This window comes from Mus caroli, unplaced genomic scaffold (assembly GCF_978045245.1).
Source record: "Mus caroli unplaced genomic scaffold, Mus_caroli_1 scaffold_8, whole genome shotgun sequence".
NCBI lineage: Eukaryota > Metazoa > Chordata > Mammalia > Rodentia > Muridae > Mus > Mus caroli.
In genome coordinates, this window is record NW_028227263.1 from 102,251,912 (window position 1) to 102,263,308 (window position 11,397).

General features: G+C 50.6%; 1 protein-coding gene across 2 annotated transcripts; it reads right to left on the bottom strand.

Annotated features, from left to right (window-relative positions):
- Positions 1 to 6,005: 6,005 nt before the first annotated feature.
- Positions 6,006 to 10,798, bottom strand: Rras (RAS related). Of its 2 annotated transcripts, XM_021167514.3 has the most exons (7): positions 10,641 to 10,798; positions 9,510 to 9,694; positions 7,460 to 7,547; positions 7,245 to 7,347; positions 7,052 to 7,160; positions 6,446 to 6,564; positions 6,006 to 6,371 (listed from the first exon to the last, which is right to left on the bottom strand). In XM_021167514.3, the coding sequence occupies exons 2-7, from the start codon at positions 9,660 to 9,662 to the stop codon at positions 6,287 to 6,289; spliced, it is 657 nt and encodes a 218-aa protein (XP_021023173.1). In that variant the 5' UTR covers positions 9,663 to 9,694; positions 10,641 to 10,798; the 3' UTR covers positions 6,006 to 6,286. The 2 variants fall into 2 exon arrangements, with proteins under 2 accessions (XP_021023173.1, XP_085697899.1); XM_085841773.1 differs by lacking the exon at positions 10,641 to 10,798 and having other exon boundaries at positions 9,510 to 9,792.
- Between the last annotated feature and the right edge of the window lie 599 nt (positions 10,799 to 11,397).

An 11,397-nucleotide genomic window follows, 5' to 3' on the forward strand; every position in this document is an offset into this window, starting at 1 on the left:
GCATGAGTGTTGTTATGGTTTGTGGAGATCAAGGGTGGGGGTGGACAGGGCTCTATCCCGAGGATCCACTGTGGATGTCTTCTTCCAGGCTGCCCAGGGGGATTGTGGTTGCAGGATTTCCATGTAAGGTTTTTGTATGGCTATAGGCTGGTGGCCTCAATTTTTCACAGTATGGCATTTCTGTGAGCTCATTGAGTGGTGGTGGACAAGGAGGAAACCATCTAAAACAACCACCAGGGCCCATGTTACAGTCCCGTGTCGTCCCCCCCCCCCCCAAAGCCTTAGGGCTGGTAGCTCAGTAGTTAAGGGCTGCTTTTGTAGAAGCCACCATTTCTCTTCCCACATTGGATGCCTCACTCTGAGCTCAGTGGAACTCTCCTTTATCATCTCGTGTAGCTTAAGCGTATGGAGTAACTGTGGCTGATAAACTTCTAATCCCCCTACCTCTACTTCCCAAGTGCCAGGATTATAGATGTGTACTGGCCCACTTGGTTAAATTCCACTTTTAAAGAATACACGGAGACTGCAGTGTGCTTTGCAGGTTGATTCATGGAGGGCAGGTGTCAGGAGCTGGGTAGCAGTCATTGTTACAGAGGTGAGGGCCTCCTCCACAGCTATACGACTCGAGAGCCTGAAAGCCGGAAGCATAGCAGACAGGGGCCTCACTGTAGCCAAGATTGGTTTGTAGCTCTCAGTTCTCTGACGTTTGCAGTCCTTGGACTGGTCAGAAAGCAATGGGTCACAGCTGTTGATGGCCAATAAGGACTAGACACTGCTCTGTGAGGGGCATCAGTCTGCATCCCCCTCACCCCCATCCCCACCCCCAGCTCTCCCTCCAAGAGGAACAGCACCAGGACAGGCGACTTGACACAAATGCCAGGTTGCTGTTACAGATTTGATTTGCCAGGTGCTGGGCCAGGCAAGGCCATGAAGGGGCTGCTGGGAACGATGTGGGAGATGTTCAAAGCCAGTGTTTGATGCCCCGTCAGGTGAAAGCCTGTGTTCTGCGGGGCGGGGGCGGGGGGGGGGATGGGACACGGATAGGCCTGTACCATAATGGATGTTAGGGACTATGTTACTGAGTCATTGGTTGTTCAGTGTCCCTGCAGCCCTCCCAAGAGTTTTCGGGAATTTTGTCTCAGGTCTGTAAGTCAAAACCAAGTAATCCCAGGGGAGGAGTTACCATGGAAACCCCAGGCTAGCCTGAAAAGGGATGGTATCAGGTCTTGCTTGGTAGAGCTACTGTCTAGAATCCTCCAGTGAGGGACTGTGGTGTGACTCAGTGATAGAAACCTGATGTGTAGAAGAGCCTGAGTCTCCCACCCCAGGTGGATGGGGGGACACTAAAGTTAGAATATTAACAAATGGGATTAGCCTCTAGTGAGGGTTGTGAGTGGACCTTCACTGGTCATGACCTGCAAGCCAAAATATGTGGTGACTTGATCTAGATTGTGCAAATGGAAGCTGGAGATCCCAGGGTTAGAGTTATCTGTGCCAGGTTGAAGTTCTAGAGCAAAGACAGCCACTCTGGCAGAGTGGAAGGGCGGTGTTGGCTTGTATAAAATCCAACTTCCCAAATTTGAACCTCAGCTTCTTGCAGTTGAAGCAGGCCGTTTGGCATGCTCACGTCAAAACTGGGTGACGATACTGGAGCCTGAGCCTAGTAGAGTCAGAGAACGACCTCGACTTCAGAGAGACACCTTTTCTCAAAAAGCCCAAAGCAAAAGCACTGCCAAAGCCTGCGAGAGGAAGGAAACCGTACCACAGGCACAGACACGTGCCTAGGGAGATGCCAGCCAGGCTGTGCCAGTCTTTGACTCTAGTCTGAGAAACTTGGGAATGGCAGTGGCCTGGAGCCTTCCAAAAATGGCCTGCCAGTTGTCGTGTGTATTCTTGTGCTTTCGTCTCAGGGCAAGCAGTAACTTGTCCTTTGCTCGGTGTGCATCTTGGCCTTACAAGAACCAGGGTGCCCAGGCCAAAAACTACACCCTACCCTACCATATGGTGGGAATACCCTACCCTACCCCATGCTGGGGATACTCCTCTCTGTTCTGGGGAATGTCTGCCAGGACACAGGATCTTTTGCTGACAAGAGCAGTGCTGCCCCTGCTGGGACTCTTGAGGCTTAGAAACCTTGATTGGGAAAGGATGGAGAAGCTGCAGGCAGCTACAGATTCTGTCTCTCGAAAGGGGTGACCCCTTCTTGGCCTAAGGGGAGAGCATGCTGCTGCCTGTTCTTAGCCTTGCTGTCCCGGGGCAGAACGTTGAACACAGGCCAAAGGCTCTGGCTGTGTTAACAGAAAGCCAGGAAGGGATACCGCTGACTAGCAATCCAATATGAAATAGAGAATAACATCCACAATCATTGGACAGGGCAGAAAGAGTCATGGATATTGATAATGAGTTAAAGAGCCAGTAGGAACTAGACAGTGCTCTGTGAAGGACTCGATAGCCTTCATCTCCCCAAGGGAAGCAGCATCAAGCCAGGCAACTTGACACAAATGCCAGATTGCAGTTCTAGATTCGATATGCCAGGGGCCAAGCTAGGGAGCTGGAGGCCAAGCCTGCAGGGGCTGTGGGAGGTGTTTGGGGTCAACCTTTGATGCTGATGCAGCTGAAGACCTGTGTTCTGCACAGGACAGCTCACACTAAGTTCCACCCTGGGTGTTGGGTGAGGACTGGAGTTCAAAGGTGGATAATAAAGCCAGGATACTGGCTGGGTTAGGATTTCCATTGCTAAGAAGCCCATGACCAAGGTAACGCATAAAGGACTACATTTATTGGGGCTGGCTTACAGATTCTGAGGAATCTGTTATGGCGAGAAGCACGGCAACGTCTGTACAGCATGTCGTTGGAGGAGCTGAGCAGACTACAGCTTGTTCCAAAGGCAAATAGAAGACTGGCTTCAGGCAACTAGCATGAGGGTCTTTGAGCCAAACCCCTCGGTGACGCACTTCTTCCAACAAGGTCACAGCTCCCAACTGTGCCACTTCCTATGGCCAGGCATATTCAAACCACCACCCTGGCTCTCCTCTGTAATTCCAGCAGTCGGGGAGTGGAAATAGGAGGATCAAGAGTTCAAGGCTAGCAGGGCTAAGTGAGACCTTTCAGTAAAGCCCATTTTGGATCTGATGGGGTTGGAGGTTTGTGCCCAGTGTCCTATGGTCACCAAGTTGGGACCCAGCCTTCCATGATGTCACACAGTATGGCAGGATCTGTGGGTCTTGACTTGAATATAAGTATACAGAGATATTTCTCAAACCCAGAAGGCATCTTGCTCATCTGTCCCTCTCTCCAGGATGGGGCTGTGCCTGATATTCATCACTAGATGGAGTTCTAGTAATGTCTCTAAGTCCCTGGAAGTTTCTAGAACAGCATTTGCAGCAGGTTCCTCTGCAACTGTAGGGATCTTGCTTTGCCTGTTAGGGCCACTGGTAGTCGTGAGTGACTATTGGGATCTTGAATTTGAGGGAATGGATTTTTATATTTATTCATTTATTTGGGTTTTCAAGGAACTCACTCTGTAGACCAGGCTCTGTGGACTCAGAAATCTACCTGCCTCTGTCTCCTGAGTGTTGGGATTAAAGGCATGCACCACCACTGCCCAGGTAGAAACCATTTCCTAAATTAAGAAAAATAACATGAAAAGTAGACATGTTGGTGTATGTGCCAAAAAATGGCCCATGTGCCAGAGAGATGGCTTAATGGTTAAGAGAACTTGCTGTTATGACAGAAGCCTGGGTTCTTTTCTCAGCCCCAGTATAACTCCAGTTCTGCAGGGTCTGACAGCCTTATTGGCCTTGGAGGGACTGCATGCATGCAGTACACAGGCATGCAGGCAAAACATCCATATACATCATTTATTTTGTTTTTTTCAAGATGAGTTCTATGTATAGCCCTAGTTATCCTGGGTCTAACTCTGTAGGCCAGGCTAGTCCCAAACTTATATTCCCCTGACTCTGCTCCTTTAGAATTGGGGTTAAAAGGTGCGTGCCACCAGTGACTGGCTGTGGAAATTGGTTTTGTTTTTTGTTTTTTGTTTTTTTCTTTTTAAAGACATGGTTTCTCAGTGTAGCCCCTGGCTTGCCTAGAACTCACTCTGAAGACAGGCCTGGCCTCAAACTCATAGATTCACTTATGTCTGCCTTCAGAGTGTGTGTTCCACCACCTCCCAGCAAGGAAATCCATTTTAATTTTAATAGTCATATGTAGGTTCTTGCCACCATATTAAATAGTTTAGTTCTAGAACTTTCTAGACATCCACCCCCTTCCCCCCAACACACACACAAGGTCTTGTCATAGAGGTTAAGCTGGGCTTGAATTTGTGATCTAATTCTTTTGTACCTCTGAAATTTCCTATAGCCTCCAAAATGCTAGAGTGATAGACATGTGCCACTACACCAGGTGTCATAGTTTAAACTCACTGTTGCTGTGATAAAACACAATAACAAAATGCAAATTTGGGAGGAAAAGGTTGGGGAAAAAAAAAAACCACACTTCCATATGGCTGTTCATCTTTGGATGAAATCAGGAGAAAATAGAACTCTGCAAGGCAGGAACCTGAAGTCAGGAGTGGATGCAGGGGCCACGGAGGGTGCTGCTTACTGGCTTGCTCAGCCAACTTTCTTATAAAAAGGTGCCTACAATCCCAGGGTGGCAAAACCCACAATATACAGGGCTCTCCCCATTAACCGCTAATTACAAAATGAGTTAACGTGGCTAGACATTGGCTCAGTGGTTAAGAAACCTGGTTGGTCTTCCAGAGGACTCAGTTCAATCCCTAGCACCTATGTGACAGTTTATAACTGCCTGCAACTCCTGTTCCAGGGACCCTAACACCTCACATAGATATATATGCAGACTAAATACCAATGCGCACAAAATAAATTTGAATTAAGAAATGAAGGCAGCCGGGCGTGGTGGCGCACGCCTTTAATCCCAGCACTCGGGAGGCAGAGGTAGGCGGATTTCTGAGTTCGAGGCCAGCCTGGTTTACAGCGTGAGTTCCAGGACAGCCAAGGCTACACAGAGAAACCCTGCCTCGAAAACCAAAAACAAACAAAAACAAACAAACAAACAAACAAAAGAAATGAAGGCAGCCGGGCGTGGTGACGCACGCCTTTAATCCTAGCACTCAGGAGGCAGAGGCAGGCAGATTTCTGAGTTCGAGGCCAGCCTGGTCTACAGAGTGAGTTCCAGGACAGCCAGGGCTATACAGAGAAACCCTGTCTCCTGTCTTGAAAAAACAAAACAAAACAAAAACAAAGAAAGGAAAGAAAGCAAATGTGCTACATGCTTTCCTACAGACTGATCTCACAGAGGCAGTTTCTCAGTTGGGGCTTCCTCCTCTCAGATGATTGTACCTTGTGTCAGGTTGACATAAAACTATCCAGCAGGGCTGGTGAGATGGCTCAGTGGGTAAGAGTACCAGACTGCTCTTCCGAAGGTCCAAAGTTCAAATCCTAGCAACCACATGGTGGCTCACAACCATCTGTAGTGAGATCTGACTCCCTCTTCTGGAGTATCTGAAGACAGCTACATGTGCAGGTGCCACAGCATTCACTAGATAGCAGAGAAATGCAGAAATTGATTCTTGCCCTTCCACTCCCCCACAGCCATATGGGTTTTGGTATCTGAACTCAGAAAGTTAGGCTTGGCAGCAAACACCTTTACCTGATTGGCCATCTAGCCAGATTACCATTCCCATTTAGAAAAATAAATAGTGTGGCATGGTGGCGCACATCTTTAACCCCAGTACTTAGGAGGCAGAGGCAGGTGAATCTCTCAGTTCAAGGCCAGCCTGGACTACAGAGTGAGTTTCAGGACAGCCAGGGCTACACAGGGAAACCCTGTCTCGAAAAAACAAAACAAAACAATAAAATCACCAAACCAACCAACAACAAACCGAAAATCTGGGCTTTGGATGCAGAGTGTGGGCCCTTGCTTAGCAGGCATGCGACTCTAGGTCCATCTCTAACCACTCATCAAATAAAAAGCATCTCCAGTCGTTGGCAGTGATATTTATTTTTCTGAAAGATGGGGCTTATATACAGCAGTGACAAGATGCTCCTCCCCCTACGGGGTCTTGTGGGGAAAGGAGGAGGTATTGACAGAAGGCACACAGTGGTAGCCCCAGGAGGCCAGGAAGTAAAGGTAAGAGGCTGTAGTGTGTCCTGGGGAACCCAGAGGATGAAACAGAGGCTCAGCTAAAGCGAGCCTTGGGCCACACAGTCAGTGTGAGGCAGCTGGTCCCGAGAGCTTGTGCTGGTCACTTGAGGCTATTTGGCTACAGCAGGACACAGGGGCATCCTCCATCCTTCTTCCTGGGAGCACTAGGTGGGCTAGGAGGGAGTTCTTGTTCCTGGTATTTCCTGTGGGAAGCAGTCTGTGAGTGTGTGACGCAGGGCCAAGGACCGGGAGGTCAAGAAGGGGATACCGGGCTTACCGGACAGCGCGCACCAGCTGCTCAAATGCCTCATCGACATTCAGACGCAGTTTGGCTGAGGCCTCAAAGTAAGTCATGTGGTGGGAAGCACTGAAAGAGGAGGCTTCAGACCGGAGGACCTGGAGAAAGACAGAGGGAGGAGGACAAAGGGAGGCGTCGGAGAGAGGAGACACTGCAAGCCGCCACAAGGTGTGCTCGACTGTATAACTGCAGCAGGCTCAAGATAGAAAGTTCTAGAAAGACTCCAGAGGAGGCTACTGGAGGGTTGAAGTGATCTTAGTGAGATGTCAGGAAGATTATGAAGGTGTTTTAGGTAACTGGAAGGCAGGCAGGCAAGAAGTAAGGGTGTTCTTGTTCAGGACAGGGGAACCAGTATAAACGGATTAGTATAAGGGCCAGGACCATGGCTCAGTGCTAGGGGTCCTGGCTAGAATCCCTCAGTGATGGCCAGGGGTGTGGCTCAGCGATGGGTGATTCCTCTTGGGGGGGTCATCTCTAAGTGAAAGTTGTGACAGTAGAGGGACCAGGGATCCAGAGTAGGAGATGGGCACCTGAGAGAGCTTCCTAGGTCTAATGGGGGTGACCAGGGGAGGGGACATCCCAAACCTGGCGCTGGTTCTCCAGATCTGCCTTGTTCCCAACCAACACAATGGGGAAATCATCCCGGTCCTTGACTCTGAGGATCTGTGTGAAGAGCTTGCCCACCTCATTGAAACTGCAAGAGAAGTCAGTAGCATGAGGCACCACCTTAGCAGGAACCTGCCCTGTGCTCAGCCAGGCCCACCAGCATCCCCTTCACCTCTGCCTGTCGTTAATGGCAAACACCAGCAGGAAGCCGTTGCCAGCACGCATGTACTGCTCCCGCATGGCACCAAATTCCTCTTGCCCGGCAGTGTCCAGGACTGTGGAGACAGAGAGAGAAACGTGTGGGTCCCAGGTTGTCCTGGGCATGTTCACAAATCCCCTGAGCCTTGCCCCCTGCCTCCCTTCCTAGCCCAGCCATCCCATCCTCACTGTCCAGCCGTGCAGGGATGCCATCCACAGTGCAGATCTTTGTGTAGGAATCTTCAATGGTGGGGTCATAGTCAGACACAAAGTAGGACTGGGGGATAGAGAAGATCACTGTCACTGAAGCAATCTGTATGTGTGTGTGTGTGTTTGTGTGTGTGTATGTGTGTGTGGTGTGTGAGTCCTGTCCCCATACTTCTCCAAGTCTCTGTCCCCCCTCTCTCTGTGTCTCTGTCTTTCTCTCCCTGCCCCCTCCTGAGTCTCAAAGTCTCTGTCTTTTTCTCTTGGTCTCTCTCCCTCTTACTGTGTCTCAGGGCCCCCCCGCCCATCTCTGATCTCTCTGTCTTTGATGGTCCCATCTCTTTCCCTCTCCCCTCTCTGGGTTTCTGTCCACCTCCTTTCTCTCTGGATCTCTAACCTGCTCCTGGTGGTGCTGTTTCCACCTTTCCAGGTGTCAGGTTGTGGGTCCCTGTCACCGATGCCTGTCCCCGTTTTCCTCTCTTAGCCCCTCTGTTTTCTTCAGCCTTTGCCATCATTACACCAGCTGCGTCACTTTGAACAAATCACTTTCTGTCTCCGAGGCTGTTTCATCACTTGGAGAATCGAGGATGAAGAGACTATACCATTTAACAGTTTTGATTGGCGAGAATTCCCTGCTCAACACTTAACACTTGACCTGGTACTGGTCAGCGACCAGCTTCTGAGAATTCTGGTTGAGCAAAGTAGCTGCCTATCTTGCTGTCTCTCTCTTCCCTTCCTCTCTCCCCCTCCCCCATTCCTTCCCTCCTCTTGCTCCCTCCTCCACAAGCAGCCTCCAGTGTCTCCTCCCCTGGGAAGGTCTAGGTTCCAATCCTGCTTCGGAGAGGCAGCCCCACCCTCATCCCGCCTCTCCCTTCCTGACTGCGTCCTGCTACTTCCAACCAGGCCTCTCTGGCCATCTCCAGGTTTGGCCCTAGGTGCTAGGGGCTCAAATTTGAACTCTTTCACTGTAGGTTTCTCAACGGCATTGCCAGAGGCTCCTAGTCTGTGAATGTCTATCACCCAGGAACTTCTACAACAGCAAGTGGGCCCTCACTTTCCTAGTGTTGCCCTGCTGTGGGGAGGCTCCCCGTGGGAACTGGGTGGAGGTTTCCGGGGCTGGGCTGGATTTTCTGAACTTGGCTGCTGAGGCTGAAGGTGGCTTCCTCTCTAGAGTGCTTGTTGAGGGCTGGGGCTAAAAGGGGTGCAAGGAATGGAGAGGATGAGGTTTGGTGTGTGTGTGTGGGATGATTAGGACCCCAAAGTAAATAGATGCCCAAGAGTGAGAACAGCCTGGAGCATTCTGGAGGGTCAGTTCCTGATGTAGGAGAGGTCTATTTATGGGACCTAGAACCTTCCAAGTAACAGGTCTCTGAAGGCTGTGTAAAACCTGAGTTCTATGCTTTTCTTTTTAAATCTGGAGATGACTTGGGAGCTACTTAGAGTTTTCAGGGATGAGGGCAAGGAGTTTGAGTGGGGAACTTAAGATGGAGAAATGGTAGTTTTCCCTGGGGGTAGGATGGGGGGCTGCATTTAGCAGAATGGGGTACTGCCAGATATTGGTGTTTTCCTAGGATGGTCATGTAGCAGGATCTTCCTGAAATCTCAGGTCTGAAGGGAAATCCTCTTCAAGCAGGGGTTACAGGGTGCCTGTTTTAGGACAGAGTGGTCCCAGCTGAGTCTTAGAATCAAAGTCTGGGCAATGATCAGGAGATTAGAGCCTCGGGGAGTGCTTGGGGTCTGAATGGAGCAGCTGTTTGGAATTTAGGGTACTCCCAGTTGGTGAGCAGGGCTAGACAGCCTAGGATGAAGGCTCTCAGGTACCTCTAGGAGGGTGATTTGTCCCAGGACATATTAGGAGAAAGCTTCCCCTCATGAAGGGGGTGGAGGCCCTGGGCATTTGGAGTCGCAATCAGAGGGTTAGAGATCCTCTTAGGAGGGTCTTAATGATGGTTCTGGGAGAAGCGAAAGTTTCAGGGAACCCAAAGGGCTCAAAGTCTCGATCTTGGGAACACCCTCCCCGGTGAGGGCCCACTACCTGGATGAACTGGATGGTCAGCGCGCTCTTGCCCACGCCGCCGCCGCCTACGACCACCAGCTTGTGAGTCTCGCCGGGCGGGGGGTCCCTGGGTCCTGGCCCCCCGCCCCGGGGCCGCCCCCGCCCAGTCCCGGACGCCGCCCCGCTGCTCATGTCGCCACCGCTGCTGCTGCCGCCGCTACCGCCTAGGGGGAGTCAGGAGAGACCAAGGGGTGGGTTATGCTAATGTTACTGCATAAACATGAGCTTTGGCCAGAGGACACGAGTCTCCGGATGCTTCTGGAGGAGGCGAGGCCAGAGTGAGGGAGGAGCAAGACTAATAAGGGTAGGGGAAACAAGGTTGCAAAAACGGGGAATTCCAAGAGGGGTGGGGATATGCTAATGACCCTGTGTCCACCCTAAGCCCAGCCACGAGCTCTCCTCTTGCAGTCCGCCTTTGGGAGGAGCTATGCTAATAAACCGCATCCTTGGGCGAAAAAGTTTTCTTCGGGGCGGGGATATGCAAATTAAATGTTGCGCTAGGTATTATCTAAGGACCACTGTTTCTGGTAGGTGTGGCTCGCCGGCTCCTTCTCTGGCCCGTATATAGGGCGATCTTAGGACAGCACAGGTCTCAAAAATGAATCTCCGCCTCCTCCCTGGGATTGTCGCCAAGTTCTCTGCCCCAGCTTCGGTCTAGAGGCTGGCGTCTCGGCCTGTCTAGGGACTTAGGCTTCCGGTTCCCGCTGTCCCAGCCAAACGGAAGATAGACTGGGAGGGGAGCTGGGGCCCTGGAGGGGGACAGCAGGGTAACTGGGCAGGACGGGCTGTGAGATCACCACATTCCTAATCCATGAGCCAGTTCATCCTAGTCGGGAAGTCCGGGTCCAGAAGGGCCTACAGCCAGGATTTCTGGGCTTTGGAAGGATGCGGTTATAGCTCAGACACTGGTTCCTAAGAGAGCATCGAGTTAAAGACTTAGATTTCTCTGGTCCTAGGGAGAACAGGGCGTCGGGAGGGGCTCCTTACTACTACTGGGAAAGCTGGGAGTCTATACTCATGGGGCCAAAGGATGGAGAGTCTGGGGACCCAGAATTCTGGGTTCGAGGGCATGAGTGCTCCGGGAGGGTTGTGGAAGGATTTAGCACTTACATTTGTGTAGGGTATGGTATTGACGGCCTGAAAGGGAAGAGGATTGAAATTCCAGAGTCCCAAGGAAGAGGGAAATGAGTCTTCACTCTTCTGCTCTGAATCAGAAGTCTCAGAGTTTGGACTTTCCTGTCCTGAGTAAAGGTGCTCTGTTTTGACTCCTGAGTTCTGAATTTAACGGAGATTATTTTAAGTTAAAGCCTATTCTGGACATCTTAGAATGAACCTATCTTAAAACAAACAAACAAACAAACAAATGAAAAGAGGACTATAGATACAGTTTAGTGATAACATAGAACGTTTGTCTACCATGTATGAGCATTTAAATTCAATCTCTAGTACCCCCCCCCCAAATAAATAATTTTAGAAGCTGGGCATGATAACTGACGAGTCCCAGCACTGGGGAAACAGAAGCAGAATGACAGCAGCAAGTTCCAAGCCCGTCTGAGATACATAAGACAGCGTCTCAAAAAAAAATCTTCTTAGGATTTATAGGAGAAAAAAATTAGAAGGGTATCATATTCAGAAAAGACGAACCATGGGCGGGGTAGCATCCATCTTAATTGAACTACAATTCCCATGGATCTCAACAACGGAGCGCCTTTTTTACATCACTTCCTGATCCGCCGCCTTTTTCCCCGCGCACGCAGGACACTGAAGGGGGTAGTACCGCGCGCTCCAGCAGCCCCGCCCACTTCACCTCTCACCCCTACACTGTCCCCCGCGTGACGGAGTCTTCACACGGACTACATCTCCCGGC